Source organism: Magnolia sinica, chromosome 13 (genome assembly GCF_029962835.1).
Source record: "Magnolia sinica isolate HGM2019 chromosome 13, MsV1, whole genome shotgun sequence".
In the NCBI taxonomy this organism is placed as follows: Eukaryota; Viridiplantae; Streptophyta; class Magnoliopsida; order Magnoliales; family Magnoliaceae; genus Magnolia; species Magnolia sinica.
In genome coordinates this window covers 28154407-28178771 of record NC_080585.1, presented here as the reverse complement: position 1 = coordinate 28178771, position 24365 = coordinate 28154407, and the positions used below count along the sequence as shown (strand labels likewise).

General features: G+C 42.1%; 1 protein-coding gene across 2 annotated transcripts in view; it reads left to right on the top strand.

Annotated features, from left to right (window-relative positions):
• LOC131223367 (disease resistance protein RPS5-like) overlaps window positions 1-21926 on the top strand; it is a 34827-nt gene extending 12901 nt beyond the window's left edge. For both annotated transcript variants that reach the window (XM_058218762.1, XM_058218761.1), the window contains exon 2: window positions 18998-21926. In XM_058218762.1, coding sequence (XP_058074745.1) covers window positions 18999-21755 — 2757 coding nt within the window. In that variant the 5' untranslated portion in view covers window position 18998 and the 3' untranslated portion in view covers window positions 21756-21926. The remainder of the gene's footprint in view (window positions 1-18997) is intronic.
• Window positions 21927-24365: the final 2439 nt, after the last annotated feature.

Genomic DNA, 24365 nt, shown 5'->3' with positions numbered 1-24365 from the left:
TAACTTCAATTAACTCAGGGGATTTCGAGCGGTGTCTAGTCCTGCGATGGATAGTCAACCCCTCAACTAATCCTCCTTCAGTCAAGAGACGTCGAGTGTTGTCACGGGCCCACTTGGGCATGAAACACTCGCAGCCCTCAATCAAATTCAAAGTCTAATCCTAAGAAAGGAAAAGAAAATCTAAAAAGAAAGAGAGGGAGAGTTGGAAAGAAATTACCAAATTGAAGCCCCTAAGTTAAGGACTTGCAAAATAAAAACAAAATAAGTTAGATTCTAAAAGAAGAGGAACAATCCTTTAAAATAAAGGTAGCAGTAAACTAATTTCTAAAAGAAAGTGGAAACTTCTAAAATAAATTAGGAAAGTCCTAAACTAGAAAGTAAATTACTAAAAGAGAACTGAAAAATAGGAAGTAGAGAAGGAGCTTACCGAATTAGAAATTTCTATTTTAAAGGCCTACAAAATAGGAAGGTTAGTTTCTAAACAAAAATTCTAAAAATAAATGAGGAACCAAAATTAGATTTTAAAGGAGTTAAAATTAGAAAGTTACCAAAAATCAAATTAGAAAGTAAATTCCTAAAAAGGGAAATAACTAACCTAGTTCTAAAAACAAAATAGGAAAATATCTAAAACTAAACTATTTCCTACAAACAGAGAAATACTAGAGTTAGAAAATTTCTAAGATTTAAACCTTAAAAAAAAAATAGAAAAAGTAGAGAAATTAGGAAGGAATTACCAATTTAAGAACTTATGTCAGGATCCTACAAAACAGGAAAACAGGTTAAGTTCAAAAAACAATAGAATAAAATAAAATAAAAACTTTTATCCTAAAGTAACTAAAATCTTAATCCTAACCTAATTTTAAAACTAATTAATTTAAGAAAAATCGTAACCGTCAGTCCCCGGTAACGGCGCCAAAAACTTGTTCACACCCCAAGTGCAGGGTTGTGATGTAGTAATAAACTCGGTAAGACCGAGGTCGAATCCACAGGGACTGATACCTGTACGTTATCTGGAACCAAGTAGAACTAGAACTAGACTAAGATGTGATCTAAACCAAATAAAATTTAAGAAATAATTGTGGAATAATTATCTAAAACTTTAAGGAATTCAGAGGAAGGAAACTACGGATTCAGAGGATCCACTTGTAGGGATCAGGGAGATCTTATGCCTGCATTAAGATTTATGGAAATCAAACTGAACCTACTTGATCTGGTTTTTAAGAAATGAAAAGTATATGAATTAGAATGGATTCCATCATCTAACCATGCCCAGGAGACAAAGCAAACAACATGATTAAACTAATTACCAACTAATCAACAATGTATGAAGATCAGGAAGGGTACTGTCATCCTACCATGCCCATGGGACAATGATGAACAATAGGGCTTCCTGACTTCATAAACATAAAAGGGGAAGAAAATACTCAAAGCCATTGCAAACCCATTATAATTTCAGTCACAACAGGCCATAAAAGACTAAAAAAATATTCCTTTAATAATCAACTAAATCAAATTCAGTTTATGAATTAAAGGCACAAAGTAGAATCTCCCATCTCGTTACAGGCTTCACCTCTTAGCCCTAGCTAAGAGGTTTAGCCACACATAGGCATGATGTAGCTGAACTTAAAAATAAAAATAAATATAAAGGAAAAGAAGAAAGGAAACCAAGCTTAGAGCACGTGCCACCTGCCTTTTCCAATCCTCCATATGCTGCCAGCAGCTTGAATCCCTCCCTCACGTGCAACAGCAACCAAAACCCGTTTCTCTTTCTCTCTCCCTGACGTGCAGCAGCAACCAAAACCGAGCACGTAGAAAACCCACACCTGTCTTCCTCCTTTCTCTCTCTGTTTTCCTTCCTTTTTAAAGATGAAAAACCCCCTCTAAAGCTGCTGTGGAGTCCCACCAGAAGTAGGTTACGAAAACAGTCCTTCCGCAGCCTGGAACGCGTCCCTCTGCTGCGAGATACCTCACGCAGTCCGGAATTCCGCGTCTCCCTTCTTCTTATTCTTTGCCTTCTTTCCAAAAGGACAGCGTCCTCTGGGAGATTTTTGGCCCACCTACATGATCCATCCAACCGACCCCAAGGGCGTACAACCCGCCGCGAAAGTCGGACGGCGTCCGGCTGCGAAACAGAGTGCGTTACGCACGTACACTGTCCGATGGTGGGGTCCACAACAGGCTTCAAATGATCAATCCAAGCCGTCCATTAAATTCTTCTCGAAATTTCAGTCAGGATGGGCTGGTCTTTGTCGAGTTTTGGTGTGGTCCACCGATGTTTCTCTTCCACCGTCTATCGTGCCTTTAACGGTTAGGATTCTGCAACATTTTATATGGTCTCAAAAGGCTGCCTTGGTGAGGTAAATACCCCACCTACGCACACAATGGACGGTCGCGATTGATGCTATGCATGATGTGTGGGGCCCACAAGTAGATCCGACGGCCGAACAGCGTTAACGCTGTTGCGTTTTTGTAAAATTCAAATTTTGTTGGTCAGCGCCTGCTGACCGACTTTGAGTGCACGGGTGCACGGCTGGTGCACTTGTAGACTGTACACATGCAATGCACATGGGGTCCATTATGGTGTATATACAAAATCTCCTCCGTCCATCTAGTTCTTCACATGATTTAAGGCGTCGAGACCAAAGATGAGGCGTATCCAGAGATCAGGTGGGCCCCAGATCAGTAAATTGTGGGCTGAAATGTCCGTTGGGCCACTTCCACAGCGATCCAATGGATGAAATTTTACGTGTACGGTTCATTTATGGTCCTCAGGCCACGAATGGAGTTTCGAACTGATCAGATGGTGGGAACCCTATGATCTTGCATTCTGGACACTTTTCAGGCCACTTGAGCTTCAATTTCTCGATTTTCTTGGATCCCTGGCATGCAAATCTGTCGATCTTGGTCTCCCAGGGTCCGTCGCTTGCCTTGGTGACTTCAGACTGTTAAATCCATGCTTTAAGTACCCTTTTTCAATCAAAGCTCCTTGTTACATCCTGCAACAAAAACACGATTAAATTATAATATTAGGTATTATCGTGTACATAAAATCAGGCAGTAATCGGGGTCTGATATGCAATATTCGACCCTCAACACCTTCTCCATGTCGAGCTTGACCACAATGTTCTCGCCGTGAACTTTTCTGTTTATCTCCCTAAGCATCTCCTGAGTAAGCATAATATTCTCTGCAATTGATCGGCCTTGGACAAACACCCCTTGCTCAAGGAAGATCAGCTTAGGTAGCATTACACTTAGCCTAGCCGCAATAATTTTGGAGAAAATTTTATAGACGTAGTTGCAGAAACTGATCGATGGAAATCTGAGAATCTTTTAGGAGCTGTTGCTTTGGGGACAAGGCATATCAGGGAGGCCGTGACTGCCCTTGGCAACAGGCCCCCTTGGAATAGGAACGACGCTGCCTTGTGGAGATCGTGGCCCATAATGTTCCAGCAGCTTGAGAAAAATGGTCCCGAGAAATCGTCCAGGCCAGTAACACCATCCTTAGGAAGGGCGTTGACCGCCTGCTGGACTTCTAGCAGGGATGGAGGGGCCATCAGCTGATCGTTGTCCTCTGATGAAAGCAACGCTGGGATGTTAGAAAGTCTCCCACAGGACCCACTTCCTTCGTCGAGAAAAGACCCTTGAAGAACCACACTACTTCTTCCTTAATCTCTACCTAGGTTTCCACTATATGCCTGCATCCAGCTCAATAGATCTAATCATCACTCTTTTATTTCTCTCCGTTGCTAAGGCATGAAAAAACCTTGTATTCCTGTCACCTTCTTCCAGCCAATTAATCCTAGCTTTCTGTTTCCAAAAAATTTCTTCCATGAGCTCTAACCGACTAAAGTTGGACCTAGCCTCAATAAGGTCCTGCTGAAACACACTATCGACCTTGCGGAGATATCTTGCTTTTGCTTATTCCCTTCTATCTCTTCTAAGGACTTCTTCGCTTGTCTAACTAGCATGAAGATATGTCCAAAAACTTTCTTATTCCAAACCTTTAAGGATCTCTTATCATTTTTTAGCTTGATGAGAAGGTTGAACATAGGCTGCGGAGCATCTTTTATGGCCCAGGCATTCTTCACACCTTGGAGAAACGAATCATGCTGGAACCACATTCGCTGAAAACAGAATGGTTTAGGAGCAGAGAAGGCCTGCCGACGAAAAACCAGCAGCACCGGCGCATGATTTGAGTTTATGCAGGGGAGATGATCCACCTAGAAGCTAGGGAAGATGTTATTCCAGGCAGCATTGATTAACACTCTATCCACCCTAGCCCACACCCCGGCTAATCCCAACTGATTATTACTTCAGATATAACTATTCCCTAGGTAACCTACATCTAGCAACCCCGCATCATTTATTACTTCTGCAAACTCCCTAGAACTCCCACTATCAGGATTTCTACAACTTCTTCTCTTCGAGGCTTCTACCACGCCCCCAAAAAAAAAAATAAAATCATCCAAGGCCCCTGCATGGACCTGGACAACACTGCCATGTCTTCCCAGAGGGACCTGCGCTGGACCCTAGCGCAACTAGCGTAGACAAAGGAGAGGGTTATCAGACTTTAGAGAGATTGAAAGCTCACCACAAGAGAGATGACTTGACTCGTCTTGATAACAACTGAAATGACTGGAAGATTTTTGTAGAAGACCCATATCTTACCTCCCTCCTCTCCATTTGAGAAGGAGGAACGGAAACCTTGTTTTAGCCCTAATTCAACTCTCTCGGCCTCCTTGGTCATGGGCTTGAGAATCGCCACGATCCATGGGCTGTGAACATTGATAAGCCTCTTGAGTGTCCTAATGGTCGACTGGTTTCCTACTCCTCGGGCATTCTACACAAGGACCTTATCCATCATAGGTACCTCCTAACGACATGACCCTTCAGTCTTCTCAATTTGGAGACTCACTCTCCCTTAGGGGAATGCCGCGGATGTTCTTCTGGGTGAGCTTTACTTCTCTCTTTTTAAGACTGATCTTGTCAGGGTTCCTTTCATCTACTCGGAGGACCTCTTGATCTGCTGTTTCCATTTGACCCTTGCTTGCCGGCTGACACTCCTCTTCTACCTCTGCTTGCAGCTTGTTCTCAAGCTTAATGGGAGTGCTTCTTATCATAGAGTCTTCATTTTTCTAGTGCAAACTACCCTCCCCATTCTCTTCCCCTTCTCTGAAGAAGTAAGGGGACAAATCCACTTCTAGCCCCCTACCCCTTCTAGGTGGCTCCTCCATAGGATGTTCTCGAGAGCGAGGGGAGCTGAGGGGAGAGATCCCTGCTAAATAGTCTGACTGGTAGGAGGATAGACCTCCCCTAGCTGCACCTATGAAGGAAGAGGATAGAGGGGGGCATTCGACCGATCTCGAACTGATGGGCCTTTTATCTACTTTAGCCCAATGCAACGATGCACCTACAACAGGGCTGCATAGCATGGAAGAACCAAAATAGGAATAAATTGGGAGAGATTTACTTACAGGGCTTGGACACAATTAGGAGAGAAGACCTTAAGAGCCGATAGGCTGAAAGGCGAACGCTGATCTTCTAGAGACCTGCTATTATGCTTCCTTTCATATGGATGATCCTACTTGGTGCAGACCTCCATGGGGAAGGCCCTGGGGGAATGCTTCCTTCACTCGCTGCTGCCACTAGAGTTGAGAACTAGAGCCTTAGGGCTAGTTGTGCCTCCTTCACAGTGCCCCCCATCCTTGCAACTCACCGCGGGGCTGGAGAGCTTGTGAGAATCTGTGGGGCTGAGGGGACCAACTACATCTGTAGCTGCCGCACATTGTCGAGCACCTCGTCTAGGAGAAAATGACCTCTTCTCACTTCTGGAATTGGAGCAAAGAGCTATAGTCGCAGAACTATAGGGACTTGCTTCGACATTGAGACAAACATTTGGAGCATGTAATTGGAGCTCCTTCGAGACCCCTGTATGAACCCCCGCTGCGAGGCAATGTTCTTTCAGCAACCTGAGTGGAACCTATCTTTCACCCATTGCTTGGTGCTTATCGTCTTTCTCTGATAGCTACTGGAGTGGTTGATATACCATGCAGAGCTCCCCTGCCACGGTCCTGACTCCTTTACAGCATGCACTGGGAATACCTTCCTTTTAACCAGGAGTTTAAGGACCTGCTGTAGATCCACCCTCGGGCGCAAGAGAACTTTGACTCTAGCGAATACTTGGAATATCGGGAATCCATTGTTGGAAATCCATTTCAACCACCTTCCCAAAATAATTTCCCAGATCTAGGATAACCGTCTCCAGCTAGGCGTGAGTCGGGATTCCAACTAATCAAATCCATGACCCTTCACCTTCCTGCTCCTCTACTGGCGACCAAGGAGTAACTGAAATCAAGCCCATTCGCTTCTGTAACTCCACATCTCCCACAAAGTTAGAGAAATCTGCTTTGGATTTAAGCTTAATTAATTAAGAACTGAGAAGCAAATAACTTGAGCATGTCTATTGTTGAAGCCGTGAATTTGGAAGCTCTGATCAACCCCATTAACTGTAAGATTGATATATTTGGGTCTAATGCTACTTCAACCAGCCCTAATTTTAATTCCTCCCTCTTTCTGGCCACTACTTTTGGGTCCGCAACTATGGTGATATCTTCCTCTAAGACACCCTGGTTTTGGCAAACCCTACCCCTGACGGCTACCACCGCCACATAAGAGGAGGCCGTGGGCGAGGGTGAGGATATCCATTGCCACTTTCGCATCCTACTTGTATTGGAAAATGGACAAAGGAGAAACCCCTCAGAAGTTTAGGCTTGGGGAGAACCAGAATGTATACATCCAACACTTTCCCATATCTATTGAAATGCCATGAAGCTCTTGTTGAGTGCAATTGAATGGGAGATTCCCCACAAACAGGCTGAAATCTGCCCTGACCCTCTTGTATGCCTGAGTCGGCCGCAACGACCTCCTCTATCTTTTTACCCGAAGCTTTCTAATTGTCTGCGTCTCCCTCCCCTCAATGGGGCTTTGTCCCTGATTCAGGGCATCCCTAGAGGGGAAGGAACTTTTTTTTTTTTTTAAAGGGGGGTGCTTTCATACATATATCAAAAAGATGTATAGAGGATGAAAAGAGGCACTCAAGATTCGGGACCTCCCCAACAAAAGGAGGGACAACCTATCGTAAGGGGCTAGACGACAAAAAACAAAACAAAGAAAAACTGAACACCAGGGCCGGTTAGAGTGCAAGCCAAAAAGAAAAGCCACGCTAGGACCCTCTCCTAATAGTGCCAAGGCCCATCCTATAAAGAAAGAGAAGGCCCATAGGGGTGCGTAGGAGATCGGCGTAGGTGAGAAATAAAGCCAATCTTTGGGATAAGCTCCTTAAGATCTATCCTTGAAACCCTAGGGCACGAAGTCCCCAATTTTTTCACCTACGTCAGACTTATCAATCCATGCTCCTTCGATAATAGACTTGCATTGCCTAGTTTATTTATTTATTTATAACAAACGGCTCACACTCCGCACACATTACATACAAATAACTCCAAACACCAAAAAACTAAAAAATAAGATATATACATTTCTAATGAGCCTCACAAAAATGTTTGGGATGCAGTAAATTCTTACACAACTTGTCCAGTGTGGAAGTAACTTCAGAAGAAATCACACAATGTAATAAGCAAATAAAAATTTTAACAACCACAAAGAACACACAAATTTTAAGTGGAAAAACTCTTATGAAAAAAAAAAACTACGCCACCAACCGACAAACGATCCACTAGAAAGTTACGAGAGATGGAATAACGTACATATCTAAAACCCTAGTTTCTTCCTTTAAAACCATTGGTTCTCAATTTCTCACGTTTTACAATATCACATTAATCCTAATCTTTTATTAAGAAGGCTATTTATAACCCATGTACAAAATTATAAATGAAACCGCGTACTTACGAAAATATTGCGCGAACCGTCAATTGAACTATTGATTGAATCAACTCTAGTCGATTGAATTGACACCCACTATCGATCAAATCAAACATGTCTAAAAGTGTCCAGAGTGTAAATTAGTATTTTTGGGGTTTTCTTAATCGAATCGATTAAGAAGTTGATTAAATCGAAAACCCTATATTTGTAACAAATTAAAGGCACTCAATTAACAATATCCACCGTGACTTCAATCTTGTATCTCCAATGTTCCAACCTACTATCACCGTCTCTAAATTTCTTCATAATAGAACCACCATCGTCGATTCTTATCCACACTCTACCTTCATTCATTCTTTGCCAAGCCAAGAGAAGTTGAGCAAAATTTGAAATTTTCTGCAGGAACGATCTTCGTAAGTATATGTTCGTCGAATTTTTACTAGTGCGAATCTTCTCATGAGTAATACACTTTCCTCTAGCATCCGTAAGACAAAATTATGATGACCATTAATTTGTTTAGTCTGGGAATGGTATACCAAGTTTTTCGCTAAATTTATTACACTTTTGTTGTCACAATGCATGGGCACAACTTCCTACTAAAACCCAACTTATTTATAATTCCTTTTAACCAAACATCTTCCTTAAATGCTTTCATCATTGCCATATATTCCGCTTCAGTTGTAAAAAGAGCAACCATAAATTGAAACTTAGACATCCAGCTGATCGCTCTACTCGTTAATATAAACAAGTTACTAAAAGTCAACTTTCTATTATTCATATTACAAACATAATCCACATCTACATAGCCTACAACTCTCTCCTCCAATTTTTTGAATGTCGAGACGTAGTCTATTGTACCTCATATGCAATGAAGTAGTCACTTCACTGCCTCCTAGTGTTTCTTGCGAGGGTTTGACATGTATCTATTCATAACAACCATCACATGTGAAATATCCAGTCTTGTATATACCATGACGTACATAAAACTGGCAACCATACTCGAGTAAGGCATATAAGGTTGTTGTACATTTTTGTATTACCGCAGAATCCTCTCTGTGTATCCCAAAAAATCTTCAAATACACCATGTAAAACCATCCTGATTACACGTAACCCATTCTGATTGGCTTTTGCAGGAATTGGTGACAATAAGGATGAATAAAAACATATAATGCTTTTCTTTATTTACGTAGGATATTGTTTTGAAGAAAGCCGAAAGTGAGCAGTGTGGGGTGTGCTAATCGGTTTAATCTTATCAAGTTTGAACTTGATCAAGACCTCAAGATACTCCTCCATACACAATCATAACCTACTTTTTTCCCTGTCTTTGTGAAAGTCAATGCTGAGAATTCTTTTTTTGTAGCCCCTAGATCTTTTATCTTGAATGTCCTGAATAACTGATCCTTTAATATGTTAATTCTAGATATGTTATGCCTGGTGATAAGCATATCATCAATATACAAGACCAAAATAATGAATTCTTCATCACTGATCAGTGACCTAAAGTAGACACAATGATTGAACTCACTTCTGAATAACTGCTGGCTCAATATGAAAGAATAAAACTATTTATACCACTGCCTAGGTAATTGTTTTAGGCCATGCAACAACCTCTTTAACTTGCAAATCTTATTCTTTATTCCTTACAACTTGAATCATTCAGGTTGCTTCATGTTTATCTGCTCTTCTAGTTTCCCACGTAAAAAGTAGTTTTTACATTTAATTGTTCTAATTCTAGATTGTATTGGGCAATAAAAACTAATACGAATCTGATAGATACTTGCTTGACTACAGGTGTGAATATCTAATCGAAGTTGACATCTTCTTTATAGACATAGCCCTTCGTGACAAGTCTCACTTTGTACCTTTCCAGTTTTTTTTTGTGAAAAATTCACTTGCACCTGATCCTTTTCCACCCAATAGGTAACTCCACCAGCTCCCATGTTTTCTTCTTGTATAGAGAATCCATCTTATCATGCATCGCCGCCATCTAATTCTTAGCATTTCGGTCATCTAATACTTTCTGAAAGGTATACAGACCCCCCTTATTCGTAATGAGGGAAAATGTAATATTTGGGTCATCCATGTATCTCAATGATGCTTTGCGATTTCTCGGTAGATTTCTCTTGATAGGCAACTATTCTACCTCTTCGTGCGGCTCGGCTTCTTCAAGTGTTTCAATGTCGATCGTCGATTTTTTCATTTTCCTGTGTTCATCTTTGCGGAATTAGGAACCCTCATCAAATTTTGATGTCTTGGCTAAATATGATCTTACGTAAAACTCGGTCATACAATTTGTATCATTTCATGCCATTACTATAGTTGATAAAAGTATACTGGTAGGGCACTGTTGGATAGCCTTTCCACGGCCATCGCTAGAGGCTTCTCATGAATTGTTATGGAGAGTAATTCCAAGATCTTGATGGGATTGCTCAATTAGGATAGTGCCCTAGGGTGGGTCTTTTGGTATGTCTGAGCCAAAGTTTCATATTTTAGAAGAAAGGTTACTTTGAGGACTTCGTTTTCGCTTAGAGAAGCGAATGGAGTGACAGATGGGCTAGCTAGATTAGGAAGCAAATTTCAACAACACCAACTTTTTCAATCTTCTTCTGAACTTCCCCTATATATTCGGGGAACTCTCCTCTTAGACCAGGTGGGTTTGGGTGTAGTCAAGATGGGCTGACTGCTATTCTTAATTCAGACAACCTTTGATTGATGGAGCCTTCTCATCGGTGTACCGCTAAATTGTAGCTGGTTCATGTGGCGGTTGTTCTCTATCTCGAAGGTCTCAGTAGCAACAACAATTGGTGGGCCTGTTGGATAGTTTCAGTTTGGTCTTGGTGTCTCTTGAGGCCTGAGGGTTGGATGTATAGGCATTTTTTTGTTTTTTTGGGTTTTGGCTTCACTTATATGAAAGGTGTAGCCCATGAATAGGCCCATCCGAATGGTTGTAAAGCCTTTCTAATTCAATAAAACTTAGGTGGTGTGCTCCTATCTTTCTTTGAAAAAAAAGGACATTATCGTGGCTCCATAAAGTTTACTCAATATGCTATAAGTGTATTGAGAGACTTAGTGCGTAATTTACGTCGGTTAAAATCTTACAGATTAATTCTGTGTCTCTCTGTGGTGTGATATGTATATACCATCCAGTTCATGCGCGCATCAAATGCCTCCACCTTAATAAAAAGACATTCCGAAATTTACAGCATTTCAAAACTCATGTGATAGTGTGAATTTAAAGGTTATAAGCATGATTTGACATTGTTCGCAAGTTCAACCACATTGATTGAAGAGGCGTATGCGTAGTTTTGGTTAGCTAGGTCCCTTGTGTAGTCGTAGTTTTGGTTAGCTAGTTTGACATTGCGATAGTGAATTTAGAGGTTATAAGCATGATTTGGCATTGATTGAAGAGGTGTATGCGTAGTTTTGGTTAGCTAGGTCCCCTGTGTAGTCCTTTTCCTTGGTATAGGATAGGTGTGGTCATAATCCTTTTTGTCTGACCCACCTGAAAAGCTATAAATCCTGTTTCTTCGATGAATTCCGGTGGAACATTTGTTGGGGGCCTTGCACAAAACCTTAGGATCTAGCCTCCCGAAACAAACCAAAATTATGAAATAATAATGCAATGTAATAAACCAAAGCATAAACCACACCACACAAGAGAATTTTACGTGGAAAAGCCTCAAAGAGGTAAAAACCATGGGACCTCGTCCAGATCAACAATCCACTATGAAGTAGAATGTTACAACCTTCTTCACTCACGCAGGAGTGAATAAACAATAAGAGAAACAAAGAAAACGGAGAGATTTCACTGATTACGAGGATGTGGAAGCGTTGAAATATAGTAGATCACCTCTACGCTTACATAAGCTTCCCCTCTCTCTCTCTCACACACCTTTAATAGCCCTAAGCCCTCCTAGAAAACCTTTAGGAAACCTTAGAATACCTTAGAATAGAATACCCTAATCCCGTTTTAGAACCCCTTAAATAGAGAACCAGAGGAATTAGAGTCATATAAGGAAACTGCGCATAAGCGGAGGAATTAGAGTTAAATAAGGAAACTGCGCTACCTCTCCTCTGAACTGAGGAGGAAAACTCCATCAAATCTCCCCCTTTCCAACTTGGGAGGAATTCACATTCTTCAAGTCAGTCAGGTTTTTACAAACTTCAAACTTACCCTTGAGCAATGCCTTGGTCATCATGTCTGACCCATTGTCGTCCGTATGGACTTTCTCAAGCTGTAACACCTTATGTTCCAAAGTATCCCTGATCCAGTGATATCGAATTTCTATGTGCTTTGACTTGGAGTGTTGACTTGGATTCTTGCTCAAGTGTATAGCACTTTGACAATCGCAATAGACTACGTTCTGTTCCTGCTTCAGGCTAAGTTCCTGTAAGAACCTCTTCATCCAAAGCATCTCTTTACATGCCTCTGTGATAACAATGTATTCGGCCTCTATCGTCGACAATGCTACGACCTTCTGTAGCTTGCTCTACCAAGTGACTACTCCCCCTGCAAACGTGAACATGAGCCCTGATGTAGACTTCCTGGAATCTATGTCACCTGCCATATCTGCATCTATGTAGCCTTCTAACATATGTTTTTCGTGATCATAGCATAGGCTCAACCTAGATGGGCCCTCTTAGATACCGTAGTATCCACTTCACCGCTGCCCAATGCTCTTTGCCAGGATTGGTAAGATACCGGCTGACAACACCAACCGCATATGTTATGTCTGGGCATGTACACATGATAACATACATCAAACTTCTTACTGCTGACGCATAGGATATCTTCCTCATCTCATCCACCTCTGCCTTCTTCTTAGGACACTGCCTGTCGCTTAATCTGAAGTGACCATCCAGTGGAGTACTGACCGGCTTCTCTGCATTCATATTGAACCGCTTTAGGACTTTCTCAATATACTGCTCTTGTGACAGACAAAGCTTCCTGCTGCTTCTGTCACAGGTTATCTCCACACCTAGGATATGTCTAGCTAAGCCCAAGTCTTTCATCGCAAAAGACTTGCCCAACTCCTATTTTAGTCTGTCGATCTTCTTAATGTCTTTTCCCATGATGAGCATGTCATCAACGTATAACAGCAGAACTAAGAAATCACCACCTGAGAACTTGAGCGTAAATACACAGTGGTCCGACTCTGTTCTGTCATACCCATGCTTGAACATAAACGGGTCGAATTTCTTGTGCCATTGCCATGGAGCTTGTTTCAGCCCATACAAGCTATTCCTCAGCCTACACACCATATGCTCTTTGCCCTTGACTTTGAACCCCTCTAGTTGGTGCATGTAGATCTCTTCTTCTATGTCACCATGGAGAAAGGCAGTTTTAACATCTAACTGCTTTATCTCAAGATCTATGCTAGCCGCCAACCTAAGCAACACCTGTATGAATGTCATCTTCACCACTGGTGAGAATATCTCTTCGAAGTCTATGCCTTTCCTTTGACCAAACCCTTTCACCACAAGTCTGGCCTTGAACCTCGTCTATGAATTCTTCTGCTCAACCTTCTTTCTGAATACTCACTTGTTGCTCAAAGCATTCTTGCCCTTAGGCAATTTCACCATATCATAGGTGTGGTTCTTATGCAAGGATTCTATCTCCTCTTGTATAGCTTTCAACTACTTCCCTTTATGCTCATAAGCTAGGGCCTCAGAATAATCTTCTAGCTTTCTCCCATCAGTTAGTATAATGTACACATGCTGCGAGTACCTCTTGGACGACTGTCTATCCGTAGATGACCTCCTCACCTCTGGCTCAACAGGTAGATCAAGTAGGGGCTGCTCCCCTAGTCCATCTTCTGAAGGAACTTCCTCATCCTCTGTACCTTACTGTACTCCCCCGTTATCAGGCAACATGGGAGGAATAATAGGATCCATGTCCTTTAGCTCACCTGAACTAGGCTGGTTCTTCTCTAGCTTACCAATGTCTTCTGTACACTGATCTTCAAAGAAAACTACATCTATGCTCCTGACGAGCTTCTTCTCGATCGGATCTCATAATCTGTAACCGAACTTTTCATCACCGTACCCCAAGAACACACACTTCTTGATCTTCATATCGAGCTTGGATCTCTCGTCCTTTGGTACGTGAACGGATGCCCTACATCCAAACACCCTGAGATGACTGTACGATGGATCCTGTTTAGTCCACACCTTCTCAGGTACTTTTCCATTCAACAGGGTTGATGGAGAACTGTTTATCAAATACACCACCGTGTGCATTGCTTCTCCCCAAAACGTCTTGGGCAATTTCGCATGGGATAACATGCATCTGATTCTTTCAATAATGGTGCGATTCATTTGCTTAGCTACACCATTATGTTGGGGAGTCTTGGGAACCGTCTATTCATGCCATATACCCAAGGACTTACAATACTCATGGAAGTCGCCAATGTATTCAGCACCATTGTCAGTACGGATGTACTTTAATGATCTACCTGTCTCTCTCTCAACCATAGTATGAAACAATTTAAACACACCAAAGACCTCGTCCTTGGATTTCAAAATATAAACCCAAACCCTCCTAGATGTATCATTCATAAAAGTAACAAAATACAATGCCCCACGTAAGGTTTTTGTCCTCATAGGACCACAAGCATCAGAATAAACCAAATCTAATGCATACGCTTTATTAACATGAGAAGCGGATTTAATAAATGAAACTTTATGTTGTTTCCCAGATAAACAATCAAAACAGGTTTTGAGAGGTACACCTGTCACGTTTGGAAGGAGCCGCTTCTTTGCTAGCACCTAAAGTCCTTTTTTACTCATGTGGCCTAGACGCCTGTGCCACATGTCAATAGCTGAATCTTTCGCTGCGTTCAACCCACCATTGCACACACTGACACTTGCCTTGTAAAGGGTGCAACACTTCTTTCCTCTAGCAACGATCAATGAATCCTTAATGAGCTTCCAGTGCTTACCAGCAAACCGGCTTTCATAGCCATCACCATCCAACTTTTCCATCGATATCAAGTTGAGGCGAAGGTCTGGGATATGCCTCACATCCCTGAGAACCAATGTGCAGCCCACATCGGTCTTCACACAAATATCACCGACCCTTACGATCTTTGATACGCTAGAATTTCCCATCTTCACTGTCCCATAGTCACCAGACTTGTAACTTGTGAAGAAATCTCTGCGTGGAGTTGCATGAAAAGAAGCTCCCGAGTCAATCGGGTGAATTCGAATATCAGAGCGGAGGTCCGTGCAGCTCATGATGGGCTTATTCTGTGTTTAGAAAAAGGCTTTTCCAAAATTGTGGTGGAATCAGATTCGGATCTGGTGATTAAGGTATTTAAGGGTCTGTTTGGGCGGTGGGATTAGAAGGGATTAGGTGGGATGGGATTCAAAAAACATAATTATCACCAATGGCAGGGATTGTCCCCTGTTGCCATGGGATAAAATTAATGCCATGCTTTGTTGATAATACAGTGGTACATCGAATGGATATACCCACCATCATTTGAAATTACTGAGAATAACACACATGTGCTATATCTAAACCGTTCATTTGTTTTGAAACCTCATTTTATGGCATGGGCCTAAAAATGAGGTAGATCTAAAACTTATGTGGCCCTAACGAAGTTTTCAATGGTAAGTATCTAATCCCCGTTGCTTTCTATGGTGGGGTCCACTTGAGCTTTAGATTTACTTGATTTTTTGGCCCATGCTCTAAAATAATCTAGATAATGGGTGAACGGTGTGGATATAGCCCACACATCATGGTGGGACCTGCACAACTTCCCAAACTTTTAGTGAAATTGGCACGGGACCCAATGCAATTCCATTTAATGTAATTCCAAGCTTTTCCAGTCTTCCCAAACATGGAGTGGAATTGGCACACGACCAGATGAATCCCATCCCACTTAATCCCTTCTAATCCCACTGCCCAAACAGACCCTAAAGAGGGAGCAAACATCGGTTGACAATGGAATGGTTGGAGAGCCAAGACGAATGGTCTGTGGAATCTCGCCTCGGTGGATTTTAATCATGTGTTAAGGGAAGGGAATGCGTCGTCGGATGTGCTCGCGCGTAAAGGAAGTGTGTCCCAAGCTCGTTTCTTTACTTCCAGCAGGGCAGAATTGCCTATACAGGTTAGGGGTTTACTCTTCCTGGATAAGGTTGGCCTTGGAGCGATCAGAGAGAGGAAGATTTAAGGCCTGCCTTCCTTTTGATGTTCCTATTTGGGTTTTTGCGCTTTTGGTTTGGTTGTCCCGGCCTCTTTGCGATAGGTCTTCTTTAGGTCCTTTTTTCCTATGAAGACCCGAATTTTTGTAATTTTGTCCATAAATGAATATACAAACATCTTTTTTCTCAAAAAAAAAGCTCCCGAGTCAATCACTCAGTCAGTGTCCTGACTTGTAGCCGTGAGATATATATCGTGATCTGCTGGAAGAATAACTATAACGTCGCCATTTGAAGCAACCGAAGTGGAATCTAATTCATCTTCCTTCTCCTTTCCTTTTCCTTTCTTGTCATTCTTCTTACCACGACATTCATGCTTGTAGTGACCCTTCTAGCCACAATTCCAGCAATCAACATTTTTTTTGGTACTCGACTTGCCTCTTGATTTATCTTGGGCCTTCCTGCCCTTTCTATTATTTTCTCTCATTCGTCCTTGTGTCACAAGGGCCTCCTGCTGAGTAGACCCCGAGACTTCCTCCTTGTCTCCTCATTGAAGAGACAACTAGTTACATGTTCTATGAATATCTTTCTGTCTGACGCGGAGTTACTTAGAGATACCACCAATGTCTCCCAACTGTCAGGCAACGAACTAAGCAATAGCAAAGCCTGCAATTCATCATCCAGGACCATCTTCATAGCGGAGAGTTGGTTCACTATATTGCTAACCTCATTCATGTGCTCGGCCGCAGAACCACCATCTTTGAACTTGAGATTCACAAGTCGCCTTATTAGAAAAATCTTATTACCGGCTGTCTTCCTCTCATACAGCCTTTCCAATTTCAGTCATAAGCTAGCGGCTGAGGTTTCTGTAGACACATGGTGGAATACGGAATCGTCCAACTATTGTCTAATAAACCGCACCACCTTTTAGTCCATCTTCTTCCAATCATCATCAGACATATCCTCAGATTTTGCTGATATGCCTAAAATTGGAGAATATAGGTTCTTACAATAAAGCAAGTCCTCCATCTTAGCCTTCCATATGGTCCAGTTAGAACCATTGACGCTGATCATCTTTGATGAGCCACCTTCTATAATTCAAAACCGATCTTACCTGTTTAATGAACTTAGCTCTGATACCACTTTGTTGGGGGCCTTGCACAAAACCTTAGGATCTAGCCTTGTGAAACAAACCAGAATTATGAAATAATAATGTAATATAATAAATCAAAGCATAAACCACACCACACAAGAGATTTTTACATGGAAATCCCTCAAAGAGGTAAAAACCACGGGACCTCGTCTAGATCAACAATTCACTATGAAGTAGAACGTTATAACCTTCTTCACTTATGCAGGACTGGATAAACAATAAGAGAAACAAAGAAAGCGGAGAGATCTCACCGATTACGAGGATGTGGAAGCGCTGAGATATGGTAGATCACCTCTACGAGTATAGCCTCCCTTCCACAAGCTTCTTCTCTCTCTCTCTCTCTCTCTCTCTCCCTCTCTCTCACACACACCTTTGATATCCTTAAGCCCTCCTAGAAAACCTTTAGGAAACCTTACAATACCCTGGAATAGAATACCCTAATCCCGTTTTGGAACCCCTTAAATAGAGAACTGGAAGAATTAGAGTCACATAAAGAAATTGCGCATAAGCGGAGGAATTAGAGTCAAATAAGGAAACTGCGCTACCTTTCCTCTGAACTGAGGAGGAAAACTCCATCAACATTGTCCAACTTTCCTTTAAAAAAAAAAAAAAAAAAAAAAAAGAAGTTCAGCCACATTGAGTTTTGCATAGACATGAACTTTAGTTTTAAAATGAACACGAGGGGGCCGACATGATGAATGGAGTGAATTCCATGACCACATGGATATGCACTCAACAATAGCCCAATACCATCACAACCAGTGCCATGCAAGCAGGCCTCATTGGGAGTCCCTTGATAGGCCCACTTCCTTGATTTTGTACGCCGCAGGTTATGATTGATTTATCCAAGCCACTGATCTGATAGCCTCTTTCATTGATGGACTATGCCCCCCTAAATTTCTCAAATTAGAAGATCTTTTCCATCGAATCTTTGATCTTTCCACAATTGAATGTGACTTGTTGGTGCATTTTTTTACCATGTATTTGCATTTTTCAAATTTCTCACACCCACACACCACAATGGGTATTCAGAAACCATGACCTTAGTATTGAAACTCTTGAGTCTACCACTAAGCCATGAGAAGGGACCAATGGAAAGGTCAAACCTGACTAATTCAGGAGACATTTGGGCACTTTCCATTCCTGATGGGGGCCATCAGATCAATGGCTTTGATAAAACCCACAATGAGCCCCACCTTTGCAAGTTCGGTGCACAACAACCAACTCGCTCTATGTTATTCATTAAACAAAAAAAAAAAAAAAATGCTCCAACACCCTCCCAACATTCTAAGATATAGTACTGCTCTTAGTTGTAAGAGTCCATCTAAAACTGTTCATTATGTCTAAAACACGTTTCCACCATATATAAGCAAGACTGCTCGGATGATCAAATCCATCTTGATTGGGTCTCTATCCTTTTTTCTTACTCATGAATAGAATTGTTATGATTGTCAAACAGAAGTGATTCTTTAGAATCATGAGCAATCCATGACTGTCCATATTAAAGGCCATTGATCAGATGGTTAGGATTGTTCAATTGGTTAGATATTGGCATGGTAGGCCATAAATTTTTTGTTAAACTTAACGGATAGTCTAGATCAATCGATTGGACTGTTCGAGTATCCCAATGCAAAGAGGAGCACTAAAACTTGCAAAGAGGAGAACTAAAACTAAAATTTACAAAGAGGATAACTAAAACTAAAACTTGCAAAGAGGAGAACTAAAACCTAGTGTTCTTAGAGCACTTGAACATATCTCTTTATTAAATAGCATTTCTGAGAACTCATTTACACCCATTTTCTTTTCCACCTCCACAGCATGGAATTCATCAACCCCGTCACCGACATTTTTGCTCGCTTGTGGGATTCCACAACCTTGCCATTGCGATACGCCATCAATCTCCGAGAAAATGTTGACTCCCTGAAGAAGGCCATGGACGAATTGAAATGGGTGAGGAATGACGTGAAGAGAAAGGTGGATGTCGCCGAAAGGCAGCTACTCAAACGAAAGGACCATGTGCAATGGTGGCTAGAAAGAGTAGAAAGCACTGAAAGAGAAGTGAATGCGATGGAAGAATCTTTTCAGCAAACAGCGAGGTGTTTTGGTAATTGCCGTCCCAATTGTTGGTCGAGCTACAAGCTTGGCAAGAGGGTGGCGATGAAGCTGACAGATGTGGTTGAGTTGACAAGCAAAGGAGTTTCCTTTGACGTAGTGGCAGAGAAGATGCTTCCTGATGCGATTGAAGAGAAGCCTAGCACATCAGCTCTGGGCATGGACTTGATGTTGGAGAAGACTTTTGATTGGCTTAGAGAAGGCAATGTTATTGGTATATATGGAATGGGGGGAGTCGGTAAGACGACTCTCTTGAAAAAGATCAACAACGAATTCCTTGTAAGAAGCCATGAATTTGATGTTGTGATTTGGGTGGTGGTGTCTAAAGAATTAAATGTGGGAAATATTCAGAGGGATATTGGCAAGCGGTTGGGCTTGTCTTGGCCAGAGAATGAAGGTAATGACATGACGCGGGCTCAAGATATTCACAACGTCCTGAAACAGATGAAATTCATGCTGTTGTTCGATGATATATGGGACTGGCTGGATCTAGAGATGATCGGAATTCCTCGTCCAGAAAGCTGGAACAGGAGCAAGGTCGTCTTCACCACACGATTTGAGTATGTCTGTGGCCTCATGGCTGTCGACAAGAAGGTCAAAGTAGAATGCCTCCAGGAGGAAGAAGCATGGGACCTATTTCGACAGAATGTTGGTGAAGAGGCCATGAATTCTCATCCGGAGATACCAATCCTTGCCAAGAGCGTTGCTAAAGAGTGCAAGGGTCTGCCCCTTGCGCTCATTGCCATCGGGCGGGCCATGGCATGCAAGAAGACACCACAGGAATGGAAGCACGCGATATCAGTTTTGAGCACAAGCAGGCCACCATCAGAGATATCAGGCATGGATGATAAAATTCTTTTGCGTTTGAAATTCAGTTACGATAATCTCAGTGGTGACACCATTAAATCATGTTTCCTGTACTGTGCACTGTTTCCGGAGGACTATTCCATTGGCAAAGAAGAACTTATAGATTACTGGATAAGTGAAGGATTCTTAGATGGGTGGGATAATGATCTTGATCAAGCTCGTAACAAGGGACATGATCTCATTGGAAGATTAAAGGCTGTGTGTTTGTTGGAGAGTGGTTCTGATGAAAAAACACAAGTGAAGTTGCACGACGTGATACGTGATCTTGCATTATGGATAGCTTCCGAGTGCGGGGAGAAGAACAAGTTTTTGGTGCAAGCGGGTGTTAGACTGAGCGAAGCACCAGAGGTTGAAAAGTGGAAGGAGGCTGAGAGGATATCTCTGATGAATAATAACATAAGTGAACTAATGGAGACTCCTCAATGCCCCAACCTCTTAACCTTGATGCTCCAATGGAATCATTGTGAAAAGATCCACACTGATTTTTTTCAGTTGATGCCTCTTCTTAGGGTCTTGGATCTGTCAGGTACATCGATCATTCTGTCTGAGCTTCCGGCAGGGATCGGTAACTTGGCAGAGCTAAGATATCTCAATCTATCAGCCACAGGTATAACATCATTGCCTGAAGAGATAGGAAATCTAGTAAAGATGAGGCAGTTGGAGTTAGAGAGTACATTGTGTTTGGAAAGAATTCCTCATGGGCTAATCTCCAGACTTCCTGAGTTAAGAGTCATTAACCTATTTGGAAGTTTGTATTTTAACTGGGAAGAAGGGAGCAGTGGATTCAATATCACTGAGTTGGAAGGCCTGGAACGTTTAATTCATCTTGGAATCACCATATCAACTGTGCATTCTCTTGAAAGGTTACTTGGCTCTAGCAAGATGCGGAACATGATTCAGTATCTACAACTGACAGGGTGCAAGGGCCGGACTATCTCCACCCAACTATCATCTCGTCTTACAGTAATGAGGAATCTTAAAAGACTTTTTATTGAAGATTCCAGAACGTTGGAGGAGGCGACGATTGGTGCAGATGGGGAGAGCGATTATGATTATCCTGCTTCGAGCTTAGAATGGCTCCGATTTGATTGTCTCTCAGTCTTAAATTGCATTCGTGTGGGCCGCATATGCTTCAGAAGCCTGAACCGTATACATATTTCCAATTGTTCTAAGTTAAAGAAAATCGTTGGTTTGCTACATCTTGAAAGTCTCGAAACAATTGAGATAAGGAGTTGTGATGTGCTAGAAGAAGTAATAAGCAAGGCAGCTGATGAAGAAGAGGTGGGAGATAAAGGGCTAATGCAACTGAAAGCTATAAAGCTGGAGGACCTTCCAAAACTGAAGAACATCTGTAGCTATGCAATGGATTTTCCTTCCTTGGAGGCAGTCGAGGTGATTAACTGCCCAAAGTTGAAGAAGCTCCCTCTTTCTCTTCATAGCACTCAGAATTCTCTACCGGAGACACGTGGGGAGAAAGAATGGTGGGATGGTTTAGAGTGGGAAGAAAATGACATCAAGTCCAGTTTGCTTCCTTCATTCAAAGATATAAAAAAAGATCGCATGGCTAATAGAGAACTCTCATATATGTTGCGGTGAGAGTGTCCAAAAGGATTTTTTTTTTTTTTTTTCTCTTCCTTTATCAGTTTTTCTTAGAATTTTTAGAATGAGTTATTCTTGCATTGAGTTTACTATATGTTCATATCAGTTTAATATCTGGTAAGTGTATCAATTCCCACACAATATATGATTTTTCTTGTGTCGGTCTTTCTAGCTATAAGGTTTATTATTGAAAACCGAGAGATGCAGAAGATTTTCTGTGTATTTGAGACAACCCAATGGGGTTGAATATATAGAGATTACATCCGTCTATACAAGGAAAGAAGTAAACGCAGTATCTCCTATCTATAGAAATAAGATATACAAGGTAACAAGATATACAAGGTATGTGAGGTGTCTAACATCCCCCCTCAAACTAATGCTAGTCATCGACAAGTAATAGTTTGCCAACAAGAAACGAGTGACGTGCAGACGTAAGGGATTTGGTGAGAATGTCAGCAATCTGATCATGGGATGCCACATGTGGAAGAGAAATGAGCCCAGACTGAAATTTCTCACGAATAAAGTGACAGTCAACTTCAATATGCTTCGTTCGTTAATGAAAAACTGGGTTAGAGGCGATCTGAATAGCACTGAGATTATCGACATGGAGTGGAGTAGGATTCGGTAGAGGAATGGCCAAGTCTGAAATAAGTCCACGTAACCAGACAAGCTCACTACACGCAGCGGACATCGCCCGATACTCGACTTCTGTACTTGATTTGGAAACAGTGGCCTACTTCTTACACTTCCAAGAGATGAGAGAAGTGCCGAGAAAAACACAATAGCCAGTAGTAGATCTTCGCGTGAGAGCGCATCCGGCCCAATCAGCATCCGAATAAGCACGAAGGTCTAGAGTCGCCGTGGAGGAGAAGAACAGAGATCGATCTAGAGTTCCACGAAGGTACCGTAGGATGCGCAACACCGCAGTCATATGAAGAGTCCGAGGAGCAGAAACAAACTGACTGACGACTTGGACAGCGTAGGCAATATCAGGGCGAGTCATAGTTAAGTAAACCAGACTCCCAACCAGACGGCGGTATAAATCGGGCTGTGCAAGTAGATCACCATCATCACGACCATAGTGAACGTTAAGTTCTAAAGGAGTCTGAACCATCTTCTGATCCGTCAGTGATGCTAAGGTGAGAAGATCCTTAGTATATTTACGCTGGCTGACCAGAATCCTACGGTTAGAACGTGAAAATTCAAGTCCAAGAAAATATGTTAGATGGCCGAGGTCTTTCATCTTGAATGATGATTGCAGAACTTCCTTTAAAGCCGAAATGCCAGTAGCATCGCTACCAGTCAGTAGGAGGTCATCAACATAAACCAGAACAATAACAATGCCATGAGCAGTGGTGCGCAAAAATAAGGATGGGTCATGACCACTTTGAGTGAAGCCAGCACCCGTAACCACATCGTGAAAGCGTTGGAACCATGCCCGCGGTGCCTGTTTGAGGCCGTACAGGGCTTTCTTTAGGCGGCATACCTTATTGTCAGGAATTAAAGAGCCAGGAAGAGGTTTCAAATATACGGTTTCTTGGAGGTCTCCATGAAGAAATGCATTTTTCACATCCATCCGAGAGAGTGGCCATGAGCGAACAGAAGATATAGCTAGAAGAGTACGAATAGTTTTCATCTTGGCCACAGAAGCGAAAGTCTCATCGTAATCAATTCCGTATTCCTGTTTGTATCCCTGAGCGACAAGTCGAGCCTTGTATCGATCCAATGATCCATCAGACTTGAGCTTTACAGAATAAATCCATTTGCTACCAATTAGCTGTTGGTCAGTGGGTCGAGGGACAATCTCCCACGTATGGTTATCATCCAATGCCGCAAGTTCTTCTGCCATAGCCTTCTTCCAACAATCATGAGTGGCTGCCTGAGAATATGAAGTAGGAATAGAGATAGTATCTAGAGTAGCATTCATGGCAGACATAGAGCATATCAAGCGATCAGGCGCTCGATGTTCACGAGCAGAACGACGTATCGAGGTAAGTTCAGGATCCGCAACAGGTACAGTAGGTTCAGGTTGAGTAATAGGTGGTGGATCTGTACATGGTCGACATGAGTATACCTGCAATGGACGAGGGAGAGTACTCGAGGCAAACGGAATATCAGGAAAGGTGGTTAGACCAGAAGAGTTTGGAGTGTGCGGAGGAGGAAGAGATGAATGAAAGGCAATATGTTCAAGAAAAACAACATGTCGTGAAACCCGAACACGACGAGAAACAGGATCATAACATCGAAAACCTTTTTGAGTTTCCCCAAATCCCAAGTACATACATTTGACCGATTTTGGAGATAGTTTATTACGTTCACGTGAAGCCAGGTGAACATAACAAATACAACCAAACACACGGAGTGTGGAATATGCAGGAGGTAACCCGGTGAGAACAAAGTAGGGAGATTTACCATTCAGAACTTTGGTTGGCATCCGGTTAATCAAGTAGATTGAATGTAACATGGCTTCCGCCCAGAAAGAACGAGGAACACTCATAGCTGTCATCAGAGTGTTGGCAGTTTCAACAATATGACGATTTTTCCGTTCAGCCACCCCATTTTGTTGTGGAGTATCAGAATAGGTGGTCTGATGAATAATCCCATGAC